Source organism: Bombina bombina, chromosome 4 (genome assembly GCF_027579735.1).
Source record: "Bombina bombina isolate aBomBom1 chromosome 4, aBomBom1.pri, whole genome shotgun sequence".
Lineage (NCBI taxonomy): Eukaryota > Metazoa > Chordata > Amphibia > Anura > Bombinatoridae > Bombina > Bombina bombina.
This window is the reverse complement of record NC_069502.1, coordinates 885,800,999-885,825,416: the sequence shown is the minus strand read 5'-3', so window position 1 is coordinate 885,825,416 and position 24,418 is coordinate 885,800,999. Positions and strand designations below refer to the sequence as shown.

General features: G+C 43.6%; 1 protein-coding gene across 1 annotated transcript in view; it reads right to left on the bottom strand.

Annotated features, from left to right (window-relative positions):
• ADGB (androglobin) overlaps positions 1-24,418 on the bottom strand; it is a 693,780-nt gene that overhangs the window by 451,208 nt on the left and 218,154 nt on the right. The window contains exon 10 of the mRNA XM_053711792.1: positions 19,534-19,656. Coding sequence (XP_053567767.1) covers positions 19,534-19,656 — 123 coding nt within the window. The remainder of the gene's footprint in view (positions 1-19,533; positions 19,657-24,418) is intronic.

Here is a 24,418-nt window from a genome sequence, read left to right as displayed (position 1 = left end):
TTTGGTTAGGGGTCTGAAAATCAGAACAATGTTATTTAAAAATAAGCAAAACTATACATTTTTACAAAATCACACCCAGATGGGCTATATAAACCATAACCTGTCCGCCTGCTCTGATGAGGCGGACAGGAATTGCCGGAATTCAACCCGATCTAGTACGATCGGGTTGATTGACACCCCCCTGCTGGCGGCTGATTGGCCGCGATTCTGCAGGGGGCGGCGTTGCAATGCAATGCTGAATATGGAGAGCGTGTTGCTCTCCGTATTCAGCGAGGTCTGACGGACCTGATCCGCACTGTCGGATCAGGTCCGCCAGACTTTGATAAATAGAGGCCTTAGTGTTTAATATTCCTTTAAATGGAATGCCATGCAAACATTATTAAATTAGCTTTCATTTAGCTGCCTAATCCTCCTCTTTATTGAAAAAAAGTAATTATCATATGTATTATCACCTAATGGACAATGTTTTTTGTTTCAAAAACAGAATTTGTTTCATGAGCATTTGTTACTATGGATACTTAAAAGGATCAGTTTATCGTTTTAGGTAGGAATTTTCAATTGTTTCTAAGCTTTTAAGCTTGATATGCATTCAGTTACACTTTTTGTCAAAATCAGTTTTTTTCAAAGCTTATGTGGCTTATTATTAACAGAAAGCAGCATGATGGTTTATCAAATGAATATTAATTAATGAACCAAGTAAAACATATATACATATATATATATATATATATATATATATATATATATAATTTTTTATACAGAAATTATGAAAAATTAAATTTTTACACACCACTAAATCACAATATTCTTTGGTTTGTTTTTTGTGTTTTAACATTTTCCCGAAGTTAGGACGTTCCATGCCGTCCTAACTGCGCGGCATGGAACGTCCTAGCTGTTTGACTGTACTGAAGCCAAGGGCGCTTACTGAATGGGATCAGGACATGGTGGGCGTGCCTAGCGTTGTAGGCTCGCCCCTTTGACCCAATCTTATCATTGAAATCTTGTGATTGCATGCATGATCGCGTGATTTCAAATTGTTTACATCGGAATGTTGTTCCGATGTAGACAAATTGAGCCCAGCATGAAAGGGTTAAGCTGCAAATGCTAGTCTTTATTTTTTTTTTTAAAAATAACAGCTATTACCTTTCTGAATACAGTACCAAACTATCTTTCTAATTGTACTATGTATACAAAAGTATTAAAACTGATATGGAACTACCATGTATAAGCTGTATAATGACAAGTAAATATTTCCTTACTAACATAACATATTGTTGTTTATACTTGATCCCATCCCCTCTCCAAAGTTGCCACATTTTACAGATGCAAATCCTATTATATAAAAGGCCAAGTGTGTTTGTCCGAAGCTGTCATGCGCAGTAGAGACAGCTCAAGGACAAACACACCTGGCCTTTGAGTCCTATTCCCTTGCTGATCCTATCTGCTGCAGAAGTGGGCGTGGGCGGGCATGAGCGGGGTGTGGCCGATGTGTGGCCGGGCGTGCATGGCCGTAAAAGGGGAGTGGCCGGGCACGGTCGCGAGATAGAGAGGGTAGACTGAGAGACAGAGAGGTGGGGAGAGAGAAGAGGGGAGAGAGAGAGGTGAGGGGGTGAGAGAGAGGGGGGAGAGAGAGGACGGGAGAGAGAGGAGAGGACAGGAGAGAGAGGAGAGGGGGGAGAGAGAGGGGGGAGAGAGAGAGGAGAGGGGGAGAGAGGAGGTTAGAGAGGAGAGGAGAGAAGAGAGGGGGGAGAGAGCGCAAAAGAGATGGGGGAGAGAGATCAAAAGAGAGGGGGGGAGAGAAAGAGCAAAAGAGGGGGGATAGAGAGAGAAAGCACAAAAGCGAGATGGGAGAGAGAGCAAAAGAGATGGGGGAGAGAGCGCAAAAGAGAGGGGGGAGAGAGAGAGCACAAAAGAGAGGGGGAGAGAGAGAGCAAAAGAGGGGGAGAGAGAGCACAAAAGAGAGAGGGGAGAGAGAGAGGAGGGGAGAGAGAGAGGAGAGGGGGGGATAGAGGAGGGGGGGAGAGAGAGAGGAGGGGGAGAGAGAGAGGAGGGGGGAGAGAGAGGAGGGGGGAGAGAGAGAGAGGAGGGGGAGAAAGAAAGAGAGAGAGGAGAGAGAGGAGGGGGGAGAGAGAGTGGAGGGGGGGAGTGAGAGGAGGGGGGAGAGAGGGAGGGGGAGAAAGAGAGAGAGGAGGGGGGAGAGAGAGAGGAGGGGGAGAGAGAGAGGAGGGGGGGGAGAAAGAGGAGGGGGGAGAGAAAGAGGAGGGGGGAGAGAGAGAGGAGGGGGGAGAGAGAGGAGGGGGGGAGAGAGAGAGGAGGGGGGAGAGAGAGAGAAGAGGGGGGGAGAGAGAGAGGAGGGGGGAGAGAGAGAGGAGGGGGGGAGAGAGAGAGGAGGGGGGAGAGAGAGAGAGGAGGTGGGGAGAGAGAGAGAGAGAGAGAGAGAGGAGGGGGGAGAGAGAGAGGAGGGGGGAGAGAGAGGAGGGGGGAGAGAGAGAGGAGGGGGGAGAGAGAGAGGAGGGGGGAGAGAGAGAGGAGGGGGAGAGAGAGGAGGGGGGAGAGAGAGGAGGGGGGAGAGAGAGAGGAGGGGGAGAGAGAGAGGAGGGGGGAGAGAGAGAGGGGGGGAGAGAGAGAGGAGGGGAGAGAGAGAGGAGGGGGAGAGAGAGAGAGGAGGGGGGAGAGAGAGGAGGGGGGAGAGAGAGGAGGGGGGAGAGAGAGAGAGGAGTGGGGGAGAGAGAGAGAGGAGGGGGGAGAGAGAGAGAGAGAGAGAGAGAGAGAGAGGAGGGGGAGAGAGAGGAGGGGGGAGAGAGAGGAGGGAGAAGAGGGAGAGAGGGGGAGAGAGAGAGGAGGGGGGGGAGAGAGAGGGGGAGAGAGAGAGGAGGGGGAGAGAGAGAGAGAGGAGGGGGGAGAGAGAGAAAGAGGAGGGGGGAGAGAGAGAGAGGAGTGGGGGAGAGAGAGAGGAGGGGGGAGAGAGAGAGAGAGGAGGGGGAGAGAGGAGTGGGGGGGAGAGAGAGAGAGGAGGGGGGAGAGAGAGAGGAGGGGGAAGAGGGAGAGAGGGGGGAGAGAGAGGGGGAGAGAGAGAGGAGGGGGAGAGAGAGAGAGAGGTGGGGGGAGAGAGAGAGAGAGAGAGGAGGGGGGAGAGAGAGAAAGAGGAGGGGGGAGAGAGAGAGAGAGGAGGGGGGAGAGAGAAAGAGGGGGGAGAGAGAGAGGAGGGGGGAGAGAGAGAGGGGGGAGAAAGAGAGGAGGGGGGGAGAGAGAGAGAGAGAGGAGGGGGGAGAGAGAGAGAGGAGGGGGGAGAGAGAGAGAGAGAGAGAGAGAGAGGAGGGGGAGAGAGGAGGGGGGAGAGAGTGAGGAGGGGGGAGAGAGAGAGAGGGGGAGAGAGAGAGAGAGAGAGAGAGAGGGGGAGAGAGAGAGAGGAGGGGGGAGAGAGAGGAGGGGGGAGAGAGCTCAAAAGAGAGGGGGAGAGAGAGCGCAAAAGAGATGGGGGAGAGAGAGAGGAGGGGGGAGAGAGAGAGGAGGGGGGAGAGAGAGAGAGGGGGGAGAGAGAGAGGAGGGGAGAGAGAGAGAGAGAGAGAGAGGAGGGGGAGAGAGAGAGAGAGAGAGAGAGAGAGAGAGAGAGAGAGAGAGAGGTGGGGAGAGAGAGAGAGAGAGAGAGAGGAGGGGGGAGAGAGAGAAAGAGGAGGGGGGAGAGAGAGAGGAGGGGGAGAGAGAGAGAGGGGGGAGAGAGAGAGGAGGGGGGAGAGAGAGAGAGAGAGAGAGGAGGGGGAGAGAGAGAGAGGGGGGAGAGAGAGAGGAGGGGGGAGAGAGAGAGAGAGAGAGAGAGGGGGGGAGAGAGAGGAGGGGGGGGAGAGAGAGAGAGGAGGGGGGAAGAGAGAGAGAGAGGAGGGGGGAGAGAGAGAGGAGGGGGGAGAGAGTGAGGAGGGGGAAGAGAGAGAGAGGGGGAGAGAGAGAGAGAGAGAGAGGGGGGGGGGAGAGAGAGAGAGAGAGAGGAGGGGGGGAGAGAGAGAAAGAGGAGGGGGGAGAGAGAGAGAGAGGAGGGGGAGAGAGAGAGAGGGGGGGGAGAGAGAGAGGAGGGGGGAGAGAGAGAGAGAGAGGGGGGGAGAGAGAGGAGGGGGGGAGAGAGAGAGAGAGAAGGGGGGAGAGAGAGAGAGAGAGAGAGAGAGAGAGAGAGAGGAGGGGGGAGAGAGAGAGGAGGGGGGAGAGAGTGAGGAGGGGGAAGAGAGAGAGAGGGGGAGAGAGAGAGAGAGAGAGAGAGAGAGGGGGAGAGAGAGAGAGGAGGGGGGAGAGAGAGAGAGAGAGGAGGGGGGAGAGAGCTCAAAAGAGAGGGGGAGAGAGAGCGCAAAAGAGATGGGGGAGAGAGCGCAAAAGAGATGGGAGAAAGAGAACGCAAAAGAGATGGGGGAGAGAGCGCAAAAGAGAGGGGGGGAGAGAGAGCAAAGAGAGGGGCAGAGAGAGCGCAAAAGAGAGGGGGAGAGAGAGAGAGCGCAAAAGAGAGGGGGGAGAGAGAGTGCAAAAGAGAAGGGGGGAGAGAGAGCGCCAAAGAGAAGGGGGAGAGAGAGAGCGCGCAAAAGAGAGGGGGAGAGAGAGAGCGCAAAAGAGAGGGGGAGAGAGAGAGCTCAAAAGAGAGGGGGGGGGGAGAGAGAGAGCTCAAAAGAGAGGGGGAGAGAGAGAGCAAAATAGAGGGGGAGAGAGAGATCAAAAGAGAGGGGGAGGGAGAGAGCGCAAGGGGTGGGAACGCTGTACTGCAAAAAATGGCCCCTGTGAACGGGCTTTAGGACTAGTAGATATATAAATGAACACGCTCACATGGGTGAAAAAAACAACAACATTTATGCTTACCTGATACATTTCTTTCTTTCTTGACACGGTGAGTCCACGGATCATCAATTACTTTTGGGAATATCACTCCTGGCCAGCAGGAGGAGGCAAAGCGCACAACAGCAAAGCTGTTAAATATCACTTCCCAAAACCTCCAGTCATTCGACCGAAGGAAAAGGAGAGAAAGGAAGCAAAACAAGGTGCAGAGGTGCCTGAGGTCTACACAACAAAAAACCTGTCTGAAAAATACAAGGCGGGCCGTGGACTCACCGTGTCAAGAAATAAATAAATTTATCAGGTAAGCATAAATTTTCTTTCTAATGACACGGTGAGTCCACTGATCATCATCAATTAATGTTGGGAATCAAGACCGAAGCTAGAGGACACAGATGATTAGGGAGGGACAAGACAGATAACCTAAACAGAAGGCACCACCCAAAAGAAAAAAATCCTCAGCAGAAGTAAAAAATAAAAATTTTGAATCCCAAGAAAAAGAGAAAGCCCTCGAACAATGAGGCATAACCCTCTCATAAGACTGCAACTCCGCAGTCTGAAAAACGAACGATTAAACTTCTCAACCAGAAAAAGTAGCAGAAGTTTTCTGGTACAGACAAAACAAACAAAAGATGCATAAACCCAAATTATGCACACACATTCCTCAAGATAAAAATGAGGACACAGAGAGGGAACAAAAATTCCCAAACAATATTTCCCCATAGGAGAAAAAACTGCCTTATCCAACACAAGGTAATGCGATTCATACTGCAAGCTGAGAGCACCTAAACTCTCCAAGCAAAGGGTATAGCAAAAAGGAAAAAAATCCAAGAAAAGAATATAAAATTCTATATAATGCTATGGCTCAAACTGAGTAAGCTGCAAAACCTTAACCAAGGTTAAAAATCCAAGAGGAGCAACGGATTTAAACACAAGCCTGATACTAACCAGGGTCTGTCAAAAGGATTACAAGTCTAGCACAGCCACTAGACATCTGTGTAGAAAAGAATAACGCTGAAAACTGAACCGTCAGATAACCAACTGACCATCCATCCTCCAGTCCTTCCCAGAAAAAGAATAAAACCTCTAGGAAACCTGACCCTACTTCCAAGAGTATTCCTGGGGCATAAACAACGAACGTGGGCGTCCACCCACCGAACAATCGACGCCAATCCCGGCAAAGGAACTCTGGGTTCCTCCGAGGAGGATAATGTAAACCACTTAGAAGAAACTGTTCAATTAGAATATGAAAAACCGGTCAAGGTAACTGAGGCCAAACCATCTTTAGGGTAGATTTATCAAAGGTCGAGCGGACATGATTCGCTGTAGTGAATCATGTCTGCTCGTCCTTGCTAAATGCTGACAGCGTACATGTTGGCATTTATCATTGCACAAGCATTTCTGGTGAAATACTTGTGCAATGACACCCCCGTGCACATTTGCGGCCAATCGGTCGCTAGCAGGAGGTGTCACTCATCCTGATCGTATCTGATTGGGATGATTGCAGTCCACCACCTAAAAGGTCTTACGATGGCTGCTTCTTAACTTAGGTTTTAGGCGGACCTAAAACCTCGGGCAGATTAAGCAGCATCTGCTGCTTAATAAATCTAACCCTTTGGAGCTTGGTTAAAAGTCTGAAAATCAGCACAATGTTATTAAAAAATAAGCAGAATTATACATTGTTACAAAAACACTCCCAGATGGGCTATATAAATGGATCATCTATAAAACATTTATGCAAATACAAATCTAGTGTATAATGTCCCTTTAAAAAGAGTATTTTTTTAATGTTTAATGTTAAAGTTAAATATAGAGCCCATTGTGGAATAAAATCTGCTTTTATTTATTTTCTCATTGCTCAACAATTAGTGAAGATATTGCTGTAGAAGTCATTTAATATGATCCCAATGATCCATTTTATGTGCTATATGTAATTGTTTACAAAGGTTTCCTATACCTTTATTTTTTCATTTGAAATAGCTGATTTTGTCTGTTGAAACCACCACCTATACGGAAAAACTTACAGTTGTGCTCATAAGTTTACATATCCTGGCAGAATTTATGAATTCTTGGCCATTATTCAGAGAATATGAATGATAACACAAAATCTTTTCTTTCACTCATAGTTAGTATTTGGCTGAAGCCATTTATTATCAATCAACTGTGTTTACTCTTTTTAAATCATAATGACAACAGCAACTACCCAAATGACCCTGATCAAAAGTTTACATACCCTGGTGATTTTGGCCTGATAACATGCACACAAGTTGACACAAAGGGGTTTGAATGTCTATTAAAGTTATCTGTTTGCTTGTAATTAGTGTGTGTATAAAAGGTCAATGAGTTTCTGGACTCCTAACAGACCCTTGCATCTTTCATCCAGTGCTGCACTGACGTTTCTGAATTCTGAGTCTTGGGGAAAGAAAAAGAATTGTCAAAGGATCTGTGGGAAAAAGGTAGTTGAACTGTATAAAACAGGAAAGGGATATAAAAAGATATCCAAGGAAATGAGAATGCAAATCAGCAGTGTTCAAACTCGAATCAAGAAATGGAAAATGAGGCGTTCTGTTTGATAACATACTGCATTAATCTTGCCATCAATTCTGACCAAATTTCCTGTGCCTTTGTAGCTCAGAAGGTTTGAGGCTTGTCTCTGTGCTGTTTGGTGTATTGTAAGCGGGATACTTTGTGGCATTTGCGTAGTAATGGCATTCTTCTGGCGACCCGACCATGCAGCCCATCTTTCTTCAACTGCCTCCTTATTGTGCATCTTAAAAACAGCCACACCACATGTCTTGTATTTCACCTGAAGTTATTTGTGGGTTTGTCTATGCATCCCAAACAATTTTTCTGGCAGTTGTGGCTGAAATTTTAGTTGGTCTACCTGACCGGGGTTTGGTTTCAACAGAACCCCTCATTTTCTACTTCTTTATTAGAGTTTGAACACTGCTGATTTGCATTCTCAATTCCTTGGATATCTTTTATATCTCTTTCCTGTTTTATACAGTTCAACTACCTTTTCCCGCAGATCCTTTAACAATTATTTTGCTTTCCCCATGACTCAGAATCCAGAATCGTCAGTGCAGCGCTGGATGAAAGATGCAAGGGTCTGTCAGGAGTCCAGAAACTCATTGACCTTTATACACACACACTAATTACAAGAAAACAGATCACAGGTGAGGATGGTTACCTTTAATAGCCATTCAAACCCCTTTGTGTCAACTTGTGTGCATGTTATCAGGCCAAAATCACAAGGGTATGTAAACTTTTGATCAGGGTCATTTGGGTAGTTTCTGTTGTCATTATGATTTAAAAAGAGTAAACATATTTGATTGATAATAAATGGCTTCAGCCAAACACAAACCATGAGTGAAAGAAAAGTTTTTGCGTTATCATTCATAGTCTCTGAAAAATGGCCAAGAAATCATAAATTCTGCCAGAGTATGTAAACTTATGAGCACAACTGTAAATTATGATTACTATCTTTTCTTTAGATGGAAAGAGTCCACAGCTGCATTCATTACTTTTGGGAAAAACAGAACCTGGCCACCAGGAGGAGGCAAAGACACCCCAGCCAAAGGCTTAAATACTCCTCCCACTTCCCTCATCCCCAGTCATTCTGCCGAGAAACAAGGAACAGTAGAAGAAAAATCAGGGTGAAAAGGTGCCAGAAGAACAAAATTACGGCCACCCCACATAAAAACACGGGCGGGGAGCTGTGGACTCTTTCCATCTAAAGAAAAGAAAATTATCAGGTAAGCATAATTTAAGTTTTTCTTCATAAATGGAAAGAGTCCACAGCTGCATTCATTACTTTTGGGAAAGCAATACCCAAGCTATAGAGGACACTGAATGCAAAAAACGGGAGGGTACAAGAGGCGGCCCATTCTGAGAGAATCAGGCCTGAAAACCCCTACCCAACAAAATCCTGCTTCGTCTGAAGCCAAGAACAACTTTGAAACAAAGGAAAAAGCCCAGGACACTGACACGCAGATAGTCCACAAGCCTTGTTAGAGACCATAGGAACTAGACTCGACTGAGTCAACAGCCTTCAAGAGACACCGTCGCCCAGCAGTCGGTCTCCAAACAACACACCCCTTACAAAAGAAAGGGAACAATCTACCGTATTCTTCCACAAAGAAGAAAAGACACAGAGAAAACAAGATTGTACTTGTAAAGCGTGGCTAATCCCCCTTAAGGGACTTAAGGCGCTATTCATTTTATCAACCTCAAAAGGAGGAAAGGCTGAGCAGACCTCACCGGGGATCGAACATGCAACCCTCGGATTGCTACAGTGTAAAGTAGTCACAGTGCATTAGTATGCTGAGCTAGCAGTCCAGCTAGCATAAGGAACTCCAGAAACAACCCTAAAAAAGGGCACAAACACAGAGAAAAAAAACCTGAGAAACCGGGTCAGGCTAACAGAGACCCAACCAGTCTCATAGAAACAAGGGGAGGCAACGCCCAGACCCCAGAAATACAGAAACCACGGGATAAGGGCGGGAGTCTGAAACAGAGAGAGGATCTTCCCCTAACAAATTGCAACCGCACTCTAGAAAGCAACTGAAGATGAAGGTCCCCAAGACGCAAAAAGGTAGCTCAGAATACCGAAATATTCAGAAACGAAACCTCGAGCAGCAAGCTCAGATAGGACTGACGAACGTCTGAAGAAAAAATACTGCACGCTGCAGTCATCTAAAAATGACTCTGAAACGACTGAGTATGTCGCCGCGGATCTCAACGGAGTCCCGGCCCACTAGATTGAAAGGTGAATAAGGACTGAACTAATCCCCTATGCCCCTAAGCAACCAAGGACCCTCAAGTCCACTCAGGATGCTAGTTGAAGCTTGTAAAATAAAACAAGAAAACAACACAAATCACATTGTGATCACTAGGTGCCCTCACCGGACCAACCGGACATAAAAGGGCACCACGTGTCTGAACTAGGCCTCAAAGACAGAAGGATTTGTACCCAGTCAGGACAAGTCTGAAACCAAGGGCCCCAGCACTGTCAAGGCCACATAGAGTCTCCCCCCGAGGGATAAATAACAGTCAGACAGACTTTTATAAACAGTGCCACCACATAATCGCGGGTATCAATTCCAGAGAAGAAAGTTCCTGAAGGAAACATCACACCACAACTTGAGCTTTATACCAAATAAAAATCATCCTCACCGGATGAAATTAAGATAAGGCAACCCGTAGGTTATCGCCCAGGAAGAACAGACAGACCCGCAGGACCAGCCCAACAGGGGCCAGAGATTTCCAAGCTCAGAACTGGAAAAGAATACACAAATAACAAAGGCTATAAGGAGATTACTTCATCCCCTTCTGTCTATACATGGAAGCCAGTCGAAGATTAAGACTGAGAATCCCCAGACCCATTAAGAGTGGGATCCTCCAACAACGCCAAAAATGTGCCTTAGTAGAACACGAAGGCGCGCGAGTCTATAACGAAAGGTGCAACATAGCTCCGCCGGGACAAAAACAGAATTTATGCTTACCTGATAAATTACTTTCTCCAACGGTGTGTCCGGTCCACGGCGTCATCCTTACTTGTGGGGAATATCTCTTCCCCAACAGGAAATGGCAAAGAGTCCCAGCAAAGCTGGCCATATAGTCCCTCCTAGGCTCCGCCCACCCCAGTCATTCGACCGACGGACAGGAGGAAAAAAATAGGAGAAAACCATATGGTACCGTGGTGACTGTAGTTAGAGAAAATAATTCATCAGACCTGATTAAAAAACCAGGGCGGCCGTGGACCGGACACACCGTTGGAGAAAGTAATTTATCAGGTAAGCATAAATTCTGTTTTCTCCAACATTGGTGTGTCCGGTCCACGGCGTCATCCTTACTTGTGGGAACCAATACCAAAGCTTTAGGACACGGATGAAGGGAGGGAGCAAATTAGGTCACCTAAACGGAAGGCACCACGGCTTGCAAAACCTTTCTCCCAAAAATAGCCTCCGAAGAAGCAAAAGTATCAAATTTGTAAAATTTGGCAAAAGTGTGCAGTGAAGACCAAGTCGCTGCCTTACATATCTGATCAACAGAAGCCTCGTTCTTGAAGGCCCATGTGGAAGCCACAGCCCTAGTGGAGTGAGCTGTGATTCTTTCAGGAGGCTGCCGTCCGGCAGTCTCGTAAGCCAATCGGATGATGCTTTTAAGCCAAAAAGAAAGAGAGGTAGAAGTCGCTTTTTGACCTCTCCTTTTACCAGAGTAGACGACAAACAGAGAAGATGTTTGTCTGAAATCTTTTGTAGCTTCTAAATAGAATTTTAGAGCACGGACTACGTCCAAATTGTGTAACAAACGTTCCTTCTTTGAAACTGGATTCGGACACAAAGAAGGTACAACTATCTCCTGGTTAATATTTTTGTTAGAAACAACCTTTGGAAGAAAACCAGGTTTAGTACGCAAAACCACCTTATCTGCATGGAACACCAGATAGGGCGGAGCACACTGCAGAGCAGATAACTCTGAAACTCTTCTAGCAGAAGAAATAGCAACCAAAAACAAAACTTTCCAAGATAACAACTTAATATCTATGGAATGTAGAGGTTCAAACGGAACCCCTTGAAGAACTGAAAGAACTAAATTTAAACTCCAGGGAGGAGTCAAAGGTCTGTAAACAGGCTTGATCCTAACCAGAGCCTGAACAAATGCTTGAACATCTGGCATAGCTGCCAGTCGTTTGTGTAATAAGACAGATAAAGCAGAAATCTGTCCCTTTAGAGAACTCGCAGATAATCCTTTATCCAAACCTTCTTGCAGAAAGGAAAGAATCTTAGGAATTTTAATCTTATTCCAAGGTAATCCCTTGGATTCACACCAGCAGATATATCTTTTCCATATCTTATGGTAAATCTTTCTAGTTACCGGTTTTCTGGCCTGAACCAGAGTATCAATCACAGAATCTGAAAACCCACGCTTTGATAGAATCAAGCGTTCAATCTCCAAGCCGTCAGCTGGAGGGAGACCAGATTTGGATGTTCGAATGGACCCTGAACAAGAAGGTCCTGTCTCAAAGGTAGCTTCCATGGTGGAACCGATGACATATTCACCAGGTCTGCATACCAAGTCCTGCGTGGCCACGCAGGGGCTATCAAGATCACAGAGGCCCTCTCCTGTTTGATCCTGGCTACCAGCCTGGGAATGAGAGGAAACGGTGAAAACACATAAGCTAGGTAGAAGGTCCAAGGCGCTACTAGTGCATCCACTAGAGTCGCCTTGGGATCCCTGGATCTGGACCCGTAGCAAGGAACTTTGAAGTTCTGACGAGACGCCATCAGATCCATGTCTGGAATGCCCCATAGTTGTGTCAACTGGGCAAAGATCTCCGGGTGGAGTTCCCACTCCCCCGGATGGAATGTCTGACGACTCAAATAATCCGCTTCCCAGTTTTCCACACCTGGAATGTGGATCGCAGATAGGTGGCAGGAGTGATTCTCCGCCCATTGTATTATTTTGGTCACTTCTTTAATCGCCAGGGAACTCCTTGTTCCCCCCTGATGATTGAGATACGCAACAGTCGTCATGTTGTCTGATTGGAATCTTATGAATCTGGCCTTTGCTAGCTGAGGCCAAGCCTTGAGAGCATTGAATATCTCTCTTAGTTCCAGAATGTTTATCGGGAGAAGAGACTCTTCCCGAGACCACAGTCCCTGAGCTTTCAGGGATTCCCAGACCGCGCCCCAGCCCACTAGGCTGGCGTCGGTCGTGACGATGACCAACTCTGGACTGCGGAAGCTCATTCCCTGGGATAGGTGATCCTGGGTTAGCCACCAACGGAGTGAGTCTCTGGTCTTCTGATCTACTTGAATCACTGGAGACAAGTCTGTATAATCCCCATTCCACTGTTTCAGCATGCACAGTTGTAATGGTCTTAGATGAATTTGCGCAAAAGGAACTATGTCTATTGCCGCAACCATCAACCCTACTACTTCCATGCACTGAGCTATGGAAGGACGTGGAACAGAATGAAGAACTTGACAAGCGCTTAGAAGTTTTGACTTTCTGACATCTGTCAGAAAGATCTTCATTTCTAAGGAATCTATTATTGTTCCCAAGAAGGGAACTCTGGTTGACGGAGACAGAGAACTTTTTTCTATGTTCACCTTCCATCCGTGAGATCTGAGAAAGGCCAGAACGATGTCTGTATGAGCCTTTGATTTTGAAAGGGACGACGCTTGTATTATAATGTCGTCCAAGTATGGTACTACTGCAATGCCCCTCGGTCTTAGAACCGCTAGAAGGGACCCGAGTACCTTTGTGAAAATCCTTGGAGCAGTGGCTAATCCGAATGGCAGGGCCACAAACTGGTAATGTTTGTCTAGAAAGGCGAACCTTAGGAACTGATGATGTTCTTTGTGGATAGGAATATGTAGGTACGCATCCTTTAGATCCACGGTAGTCATAAATTGACCTTCCTGGATAGTGGGTAGAATCGTTCGAATGGTTTCCATTTTGAATGATGGTACCCTGAGAAATTTGTTTAGGATCTTTAAATCTAGAATTGGTCTGAAGGTTCCCTCTTTTTTGGGAACTACGAACAGATTTGAGTAAAATCCCATTCCTTGTTCCGTCATTGGAACGGGGTGTATCACTCCCATCTTTAACAGGTCTTCTACACAATGTAAGAACGCCTGTCTCTTTATTTGGTTTGAGGATAAGTGAGACATGTGGAACCTTCCCCTTGGGGGTAGTTCCTTGAATTCCAGAAGATAACCTTGAGAAACTATTTCTAGCGTCCAGGGATCCTGAACATCTCTTGCCCAAGCCTGAGCAAAGAGAGAGAGTCTGCCCCCCACTAGATCTGGTCCCAGATCGGAGGCTACTCCTTCATGCTGTTTTGTTAGCAGCGGCAGGCTTCTTGGCCTGCTTACCCTTGTTCCAGCCTTGCATCGGTTTCCAGGCTGGTTTGGACTGTGAGGTATTACCTTCTTGCTTAGAGGATGCAGAATTAGAGCCCGGTCCGTTCCTGAAATTACGAAAGGAACGAAAATTAGACTTATTCTTGGCCTTGAAAGGCCTATCTTGTGGGAGGGCGTGACCCTTTCCCCCAGTGATGTCTGAGATAATCTCTTTCAATTCTGGTCCAAAGAGAGTTTTACCCTTGAAGGGGATATTAAGCAATTTTGTCTTGGATGATACATCCGCTGACCAAGACTTTAGCCAAAGCGCTCTGCGCGCCACAATTGCAAACCCTGAATTTTTCGCCGCTAATCTAGCTAATTGCAAAGCAGCATCTAAAATAAAAGAATTAGCCAACTTAAGTGCGTGAACTCTGTCCATAAACTCCTCATATGGAGTCTCTCTACTGAGTGACTTTTCTAGTTCCTCGAACCAGAACCACGCTGCTGTAGTGACAGGAACAATGCACGAAATGGGTTGAAGAAGGTAACCTTGCTGTACAAAAATCTTTTTAAGCAAACCTTCCAATTTTTTATCCATAGGATCTGTGAAAGCACAACTATCCTCGATAGGAATAGTAGTGCGCTTGTTTAGAGTAGAAACTGCCCCCTCGACCTTAGGGACTGTCTGCCATAAGTCCTTTCTGGGGTCGACCATAGGAAATAATTTCTTAAATATAGGAGTGGGAACAAAAGGTATGCCGGGCTTCTCCCACTCCTTATTCACTATGTCCGCCACCCGCTTGGGTATAGGAAAAGCGTCGGGGTGCACCGGAACCTCTAGGAACTTGTCCATCTTGCATAATTTTTCTGGAATGACCAAGTTGTCACAATCATCCAGAGTAGATAACACCTCCTTAAGCAATGCGCGGAGATGTTCTAACTTAAATTTAAATGTCACAACATCAGGTTCAGCCTGTTGGGAAATTTTTCCTGAATCTGAAATTTCCCCATCTGACAAAACCTCCCTCATGGCCCCTTCAGATTGGTGTGAGGGTATGACAGAACAATTATCATCAGCGCCCTCCTGCTCTTCAGTGTTTAAAACAGAGCAATCGCGCTTTCTCTGATATGCAGGCATTTTGGATAAAATATTTGCTATGGAGTTATCCATTACAGCCGTCAATTGTTGCATGGTAATAAGCATTGGCACGCTAGAAGTACTAGGGGCCTCCTGCGTGGGCAAAACTGGCGTAGACACAGAAGGAGATGATGTAGAACCATGTCTACTCCCTTCATCTGAGGAATTATCTTGGGCAATTTCATTATCTGTGGCAGTACTGTCCTTACTTTGTTTGGACGCAATGGCACAATTATCACACAATTTTGAAGGGGGAGACACATTGGCTTTCATACATATAGAACATAGCTTATCTGAAGGCACAGACATGTTAAACAGGCTTAAACTTGTCAATAAAGCACAAAAACCATTTTAAAACAAAACCGTTACTGTCTCTTTAAATTTTAAACAGAGCACACTTTATTACTGAATGTGTGAAAAAATATGAAGGAATTGTTCAAAATTTACCAAAATTTCACCAGAGCTTTAACCCTTAAAATAACGAAACTGGATCCGGTTACAGATTTAACCCCTATACAGTCCCAGCTACAGCCTTTGCTGTGACTTTACCAAGCCCAGAGGGGAATACGATACCAAATGACGCCTTTAAGGAACTTTTCTAACTACTTTCAGGTCCTCACACATGCATCTGCATGTCTTGCTCTCAAAAACAACTGCGCAGTAATGGCGCGAAAATGAGGCTCAGCCTACAACTGGGAAGGCCCTTAAGCAGAAAAGTCTGCTAACTGTTTCCCCCAACTGAAGTTACTTCATCTCAACAGTCCTATGTGGAAACAGCAATCGATTTTAGTTACTGTCTGCTAAAATCATCTTCCTCTCACAAACAGAATTCTTCATCCTTTTCTGTTTCAGAGTAAATAGTACATACCAGCACTATTTTAAAATAACAAACTCTTGATAGTAGAATAAAAAACTACAACTAAACACCACAAACTCTTAACCATCTACGTGGAGATGTTGCCTGTGCAACGGCAAAGAGAATGACTGGGGTGGGCGGAGCCTAGGAGGGACTATATGGCCAGCTTTGCTGGGACTCTTTGCCATTTCCTGTTGGGGAAGAGATATTCCCCACAAGTAAGGATGACGCCGTGGACCGGACACACCAATGTTGGAGAAAGAAGAACACCAGCCCCGAAAGTTGACCCCCTGAGGCCTCAGGGGCAGTCGCTCCCCCGAAGGGCTGAACTGGCCCAGGCGATCCCACGCGAGCCCCGGTTAACGGAACACGGACAATATTATAAGCACACTCCCGGGAGGTGCAGATGCGCCAGCGCCAAAGATATGGCCATGCGGAACAGTGTTGTAACCTCCGGTGGGAACAAGCCACACTCCATGGATAAGTAGCGTTTGAGTTACCTGCATACATAGTAAGAGTTGGTGGTAGGGAACTCGTCTCGTGGGAAATAGAATCCCCAGAGGAGGATGGCTTAGTGGGCACCTGACTCCCCAATCCCGAGAAACAGAGCACTCTAAAATGGCATTCGGAACATAACTGATGGGCATGTATCACCCGGGCCAATTCATATTCTTCGCAAGAAGTAGAGTCTGAATCAGAGATATCCGTCTCCAAAAAATCAGTATCCTCCATAACTGGGACACTGAATAAAAAATGGACCAGAAAAATCTAATGGCACCTTACAACCCCAATGGCTGGGGCACCCACCACCTACAGACAACCAGACACCAGCAGACCAGGATTTCTCCGTCGCCACACAGTCAGGAATACGGATATGGAGTCACAAGGTAAACTGTGCAGTCCATGCAAAAGCGCGCCCGACCGTAAAGGCCGCGTTACTAGACATAGGCCGTTATGTTCCAAGAAAGCCATGAGCCGAAGCAGCACTACACAGTAGCAGACTTAATCACATAACAAACATGATTATAAACCCCCCTGTTCAATAACCCCCCTCAAGAGATATTAACCCTTGATTCCTAGATACAAAAAGGAGCCTCACTGAGACCCTATGTTAAAGTTATCCCCGAAAGGTTGTAACCCCTCTAGGAGAAACAGTTGTAATTACAATACATACATGATGAAAGTAAAATGAAACAATCTTACCAGAATCTATGCCGTGGAACAGGAACACGGCCCTTCAAGTGTGACAGATAGTAGCGTCGCTTCTGCCATGGACTTGAGAGAAAAAAGCAGGCAGCAAAACTCGTCAACGTTGATTGCTTGTGGAGCTGTTAATATAAGTCGGGATGGTTTCACAGAAAGACTCTCCCTGCATCTCCGGACTCTTTCACCCATGCTCTCACTGAGAGGCTGACAGGACTACTTAAAACTCTAGTCCCATGCCGAAGAGTACTACCCTCCATAAGAGACTATCGAAAACTTCTGACACTTCTCTGCCAACCTCCTGGGATGAAAGGCAAAGAATGACTGGGGGATGAGGGAAGTGGGAGGAGTATTTAAGTCTTTGGCTGGGGTGTCTTTGCCTCCTCCATTTATGAAAAAACATGGATTCTGCAGTATTCTACATAGAAAAGATATGTAAACAAGGATGTAGCAACAGAAATCAACATTTCAGTGTGAGGTTGTTCCCAGTGCTTGGAATGCAAGAATACAATAAACTCGTATCAGCTATTTGTTTTCCCAATGACTTGTTATACCAGTGACTTGTTATACCAGTCATATAGCATTAAATTAAAATTTTAGTACCTACGTTTTGACCTCTTTGTATATATAGAAACAAGATAGTGAGGGTGTTGATTATAGAGAGAAAGATAATATAACAAGGTATGTTCTTTCTGTAGGCTAAGCCCATTTGAATGGACATGCTCTTAAAGGGAAGTCTAGTCAAAATTGAACTTTCATGATTCAGATAGAGCATGCAATTTTAAACAACTTTCCAATTTACTTTTATCATCAAATTTGTTTTGTTCCCTTGGTGGTATTTTTGAAAAGATAAACCTCGGTAGGCTCAAACAGATTTCTAAACCATTGAAAACCGCCTCTTAGCTCAGAGCATTTTGAAAGTTTTTCACAGTTAGACAGTACTAGTTCATGTGTGTCATACAGGCCACGTTCGGCAAGCACATCGAGCGAGCCCAGTGCTCGCTTGGAGCGTTCGGGAAATGCTTCCAAGCCAAGTGTTGGGCGTTCGCTGAACGCTCAGATGACGTCACTCCCAGCACTTCCAGCTTGCAGGTAACACTGGGGGAAAGAGCAAGAGAAGAGCAAGCTCAGACGCTTGTAAACATGGCAGCCTCCATGAGCAACACATATGTATATACAGTATATATACTGTATATATATATATATATATATATATATATATACACACACACGTGTCGCTCGTGGAGGCTGCCATTTTTACAGTTATATATATATATTTATATATATATATATATATATATATATATATATATATATATATATATATATATATAAAGTGTTGTAAATGTAATAATACAGGTAGCCCTCAGTTTACGCCGGGGTTAGGTTCCAGAAGGAATGGTTGTAAATCGAAACTGTTGTAAATTGAAACACAGTTTATAATGTAAGTCAATGGGAAGTGAGGGAGATAGGTTCCAGGCCCCTCTCAAATTTGTCATACGTAACATTATTTTTAAAGCTTTGAAATGAAGACTGTAAATGCTAAAAAGCATTATAAACCTAATAAATAATCACACAACACAGAATATATAATTAAACTAAGTTAAATGAACAAAAACATTTGCTAAACAGCATTATAAACCTAATAAAATCACACAACACAGACTTCTCTTGCATTTTTCTGCAAACAGTTATTTCTATGCATTCAAATCTGGACTGATTTATAGACAGGGAGATCTTGTTCCTTTGAAATCTGCTTGACAGCTCAGGTCTGGTTAAACTGATTAATTTCAGCTTGTTTGGCTTTGCTGCAACACAAGCGGACAGCTCCACCTACTGGCTATTTTAATAAATGCACTGCTTCTCAATGCTTTTCAATAGCAGTCACATGACTGGAAAAAAAGGTTGTTATTCTGAAACGGTGTAAATTGAACCGTTGTAAAACGAGGGTCACCTGTAATTTCACAAGTAAGGGAACTTATAATAAACCTTCGCATTTGCAAAGGGATCTGCTGTACAATAATGGAGTACACATATATTTAATCATATGTGAGACATTTCTATTTGCATGCGATATTTCTAATACTTAAAAGGTATTAGAAATATTGCATGCAAATAGAAGCGTCTCGCATATGAATTATATATGTTTACTCCATTATTGTGCAGCAGATCCCTTTGCGCATGCAAACGTTTTTTCTAAGCTGCCTTACTTGTGACGTCTCCTGAGCGCTTGCCGAACGCGGCCATAGATAACATGTTCACACCATGGAGTTATTTAGGAGTCTGCACTGATTGGCTAAACTGCATGTCTGTCAAAAGCACTGACATAAGGGGGCAGTCTGCAGAGGCGTAGATACAAGGTAATCACAGAGGTAATATGTGTATTAATATAACCGTGTTGGTTGTGCAAAACTGTGAAATGGGTAATAAAGGGATTATCTATCTTTTTAAACAATAAAACATTTCAAGTAAACTGTACTTTTAAATTAAGAACAATGGGTTGAGGTTTCAATTAGAAAATATAAACATGGGCTATTAAGAAACTTAAAGTATCTATACATTTTTCAAAGACATGCGAATTTACAATAATTATCCATAAGATACTTCTATTGTATAAAAAAAAATGTTGAGCCTGCTACTGAATTAAGACAAAATTAACCTTTTTGTTTTCATACTGAACTTACTTTCTCGAAGCAGAGGTTGCGAAGACACAGGTAAATCTGAAGGAGGCCGTGCGGAATGTGGAGCAGATCTGATTTTTTCTTTGTCAGCTTTCTTTTTCCCAGTTTCTTTTGCTTCTGTTTTCTCTGTGAAATAAAACTAATTACTCACCACATTTTTTTATTTTATTTTGTAAATATATAATAAAAAAAAAACTAAGAAAAACAAAGATTTTTTTAAAGTTATTTTTAAAAAGTAGTTTAAACCTTTTAGTGTTTGACACTTATGTTTACATTTTCCATCCACTAAATATCACTAAGTGCTGTAACATTTTACTTAGGCCATTAACCAATAAGAATGCTTGACAGGTACTTCTTTATAACATTCTTAAGAATGTTCAGAATACTAACTATTGTTAGTATGTACCAGTATACATTTATAAAATAAATATAATTGTGCAGTGAAAAGTAATTTGCAGCTAAGATCTTCACTTGAATATTTCTTTGAAACTATAAAATAAATCAAGTCAATGGGGTCAATTTATCAAGCTCAGTATGGAGCTTGATGCCCCGTGTTTATGGCGACCCTGAAGGCTCGCCAGAAACAGAAGTTATGAAGCGCTGCTCCATAACCTGTCCACCTGCTCCGAGGCGGCGGACAGAAATCAACCTGATCGAATACGATCGGGTTGATTGACACCCCCTGCTAGCAGCCAATTGGCCGTGAACCTGCAGGGGGCGGCATTGCACCAGCAGTTCACTAGAACTGCTGCTGCAATGATAAATGCCAACAGTGTATGCTGTCGGCATTTAACGATGTGCGGCGGACATGATATGCTACATCGTATCATGTCCGCTGGCACATTAATAAATTGACCCCTATATATTAATATATCAAATTTTAATATAATCTAATGGGATTTAAAGGGTCATGGAAGTCACATTTTTTCTTCTCCGATTCAGATAGAACATAGAGTTTTAAACAACTTTCCAATTTACGTCTATTATCAAATTTGCTTTGTTCTCTTGGTATATTTTTCTGAAGGAGCAGCAACGCATTAAAGGAAGCAAGTTGAGCACACAGGGTAAGCCAATGACTTAAGACATATATGTGCAGCCGCCAGATAGCTCCCAGTATGCATTGCTGCTCCTGAACCTACCTAATTGACTTTCAACAAAGGATACCAAAAGAACAAAGCAAATTAGCTATAAGAAGTAAACTGGAAAGTTGTTTACAATTGCATGTTATAGCCAAATTATGAAATTGTAATTTTGACTTTACTGTCCCTTTAATTTAGCAAAACATTCACCATTACTGCTTTCAGATGTTCAGTTAAACAAATAATATGGCATATATTAAACTATTGTGTCAGAACATGCCATACAATCTGCATATCAGCTGTCAATATAAATATACATTAGTTACTATACCAGTTAAAAGTATGAAGATAGATGGTTAAATGTGTAAATCTCTTTTTTAGGTTGGAATATTTTTAATTAAACATTTTTCCAATAAACAGTACATTTCGTTATACAGTATACCAAGTACCAATCGCGAGCTGAACAGCGCTTGGGATAGAATGAATGTTCTCTGTCCATCAGAGTTTACAGTCCAAGGCTGGTGGCTAATTATGCCCAGTTAGAGTGTCCAAATGTGTGCTTATTCCATAACCAGTGTATAATTTGGCTTGGTAAGGGATTTTCAGCAGGCGGAAACCAGCAACAGAGAGTACAAGTGTAAAACATAACTGGCTTTTTAAAAGGAAAACATTGAAATGTAAAACCATTAAAACTTTAACTATTAAAACCAACAGTTTGTCTCGATGTTTATCTTTTTGCATCCAATAAAATATTATTACACTTACTTGCAAATTGACAGTTAAGAGTACCTCTACTTTAAAATACTATAGAAGCCGTATTACCCTAGTACTCATGCAGAAGTACCACTGTCGCTATTTGTTACAGATTGAATTTGTGAATTATCTTTATGAAGTAAACAGTAGTACCACACCTTGTAGAAAGATTCTGTCTTGTTTTGGATATGTGCTGCTGTTTCATACATAGCATATGTTAAATCAATTTTATTTTTAATTTCTCTCCATGTAGGAGCACCTGACTTCCAATGTTTGGCAATGCTTATTCTCGCTGTTGTACAAATGATTCTTATAAAAGTGTTTATATGAGAGTTATATCTTGGTATCCTTTCATTTAATAATGCCTGTGGTATAGTGAGGGAAATTTGTTCATCTAAGATAGTGCTTAATAGTTTGGATAAGTCTACCCATATTGCGCAAACTCTGGGACACTCCCACCACATATGGAGGTATGTTCCTATTGTATTACATCCCCTGTAGCAATTCCTAGTTCCGCATTTTATTAGATGTACCGTTTTCACAGGGGTTAGGTACCATCTAAACAATGTCTTAATACAATTATCCCTCATATCTGCACTGAGTAAACCTTTGGAGGAATTGAAAAGTATTTTATCCCATTTATCAATATCTTTTTCCTCCCCTATATCTGTTTCCCACTTCAGTATCATGGGCTGTTTGCTTCTAGTTTTGGCAGATTGTATAGCGATGTAAATTTGAGATATGATGTTTTTCGGTCTAGTGGGAGAGATACAAATCCGTTCTAGGGTGTTTAATGAGAAGGGTGCTATATTTGAAATGTGTTTTCGGAGGGCCGTCATGAGCTGCAAGTACAGAAATCATTGTAGGGGTAGAGAGTCCAGTTTCTGTTCTAACTGGCTATAAGTCAAGGGGGGTTTATGTGTTAGAACATACGCCACTCTGTATAGGCCCTTATTTTCCCATTTTTGTATGAGCGGTCTGTAATCTTTTTGAATCAGGTATTTTAGTGGCGTTATCAGTGAATGGGTGGGCATAAGAGCGTAAGTCTTGTTAACTGTTTTCCATTGTTGTATTGATAGTTTAGTGACTTGAGGGCAGGTGTTGGGCCTCTCCCCCTCCCCGTTCACAGTCCACAGTGCATCTTCTGGTGAGCTCAGGTCTCCCATATTAGATTCTAATGTGGGCCACAATATGTTCTTCTCTTTTCTACTGAAAATGGATATCTGGGCTATTCTGGAAGCTTGATAATAATCTGAAAGGTTTGGTACCCCCTTCCCCCAATTGTCTATGACGTGTCAGAGTGTAGGATGGGATTCTAGCGTGTTTTTTGCCTCTGAGAAAACCGTGTAGTGCTGCTTGAATTGAATCTAAATCCTGTTTGGGAACATTTATTGGCAGGGCTCGGAATAAGTATAGCAGTCTGGGGGAGGATATTCATTTTTATGAGAGAGAGCTTTCCATACCAAGGAATGTTTTGTTTTTGCCATCTGATCTGATTATTTTGTACAGGGGTGAGAAGTTTGTTTTATAAAGCTGTGAGGAATGTGGTGTCAGTTTAACCCCTAGATACTATATATCACCTTTTGCCCATTTGAAGTCAAAATTAACTTCCATAAGTTTAATTGTGTGGTTCGGCATGGCTATTGGGAGGGCTTTACATTTGTCTCTATTTAGTTTGTAACCTGAGATTGAATAGAAGACGTTGATGGTATTGAATAGATTAGGAAGAGAGATCAGAGGCCTAGTAAGGGTGATTAGGATGTCGTCTGCGAATAAAGTTATTTTGTGTTCTATTGACCCAATTCTCACACCTGAGATATCTTGTGAGTTTCTTATAGAAACTGCCAGGGGCTCAATACAGATGGCGAATAAAAGGGGGGAAATTGGGCATCCCTGCCTCATACCGTTAAGTATTGCAAAATTTTTGGACTGGTGGCCTATCGCTTTAACATGAGCACGGGGGGTAGAATAAATATTTTTGATAGCTGTCAAAAAAGGGCCCTTGAGTCCCATCTTTTCCAATACTGCCCACATAAACCTCCAGTCAATCCTATCAAATGCCTTCTTTGCATTCAGTGAGAGGAGCAGAGAAGGCACTTTTCTATCTGCTAAGTAATCAATCACCAAAACCATCCTCCTGATGTTATCTGGAGCCTCTCTGTCAAGGATTAATCCCACTTGATCTAGGTGGATGACTGTTGGGAGAATAATCTTAAGTCTGTTTGCGAGAATTTTAGTCACTATTTTAAGGTCTTGGTTAATGAGCGATATGGGCCTGTAACTGGAACAATGTTTGGGGTTTTTACCCGATTTAGATATGACCACAATCCTTGCTTGAAGAATATCTTGTCTCTCCATAATATGGTTGGCAAACTTAACTAAGTGGGGTATTAGAGTAGATTTAAAAAGTCTGTAGTATTCTCCAGGAAACCCGTCAGGGCTGGAGCTTTTCCCAGTTTGAGGTCTTTAATAACAGATGCTACTTCTGCGTGTGTGATTTTAGAATTCAAAAATTTGCGATCCACCTCCGCTATACTGCCCAAATCAGTTTTGTCTAGGAAGGAGCGTGTTGTATGTAGTGTTTCCTCTTTGTGGTCCACTTTCTTGCCATTGTATAGGGCACTATAATAATGTGCGAATGTATCCACTATTTCTTGTGGGTTAGACATGTTATTACCTGTCAGGTTCTGTATTACGGGAATTGAAAAGGATTGGCAGGTGTCTTATTTTCTTGGCTAGGTATCTGTCCGGTTTATTAGTGTAAATAAAATAGTTTGTTTTTAGTCTATGGGCTATTTTTATAGAATGCTCATTCATGTATGTAGCTAAAGTTTGTCTTTTATTTTGCAGTTTCTGGAAGATTAGTTTAGATTGTGTATTTTTGTGTTCTCTTTCTAAGGCTGTTATCTCATTTTTAATTGTGTTATATATGTGTTAATCTTTTTCTTATAAATCGATTTTTCTTTGATAAGAATGCCTCTAACCACCGTCTTGTGGGCTGCCTAGACAGAAATTGGATTATTTGTTGTGTCTAAATTAAGCTGCCA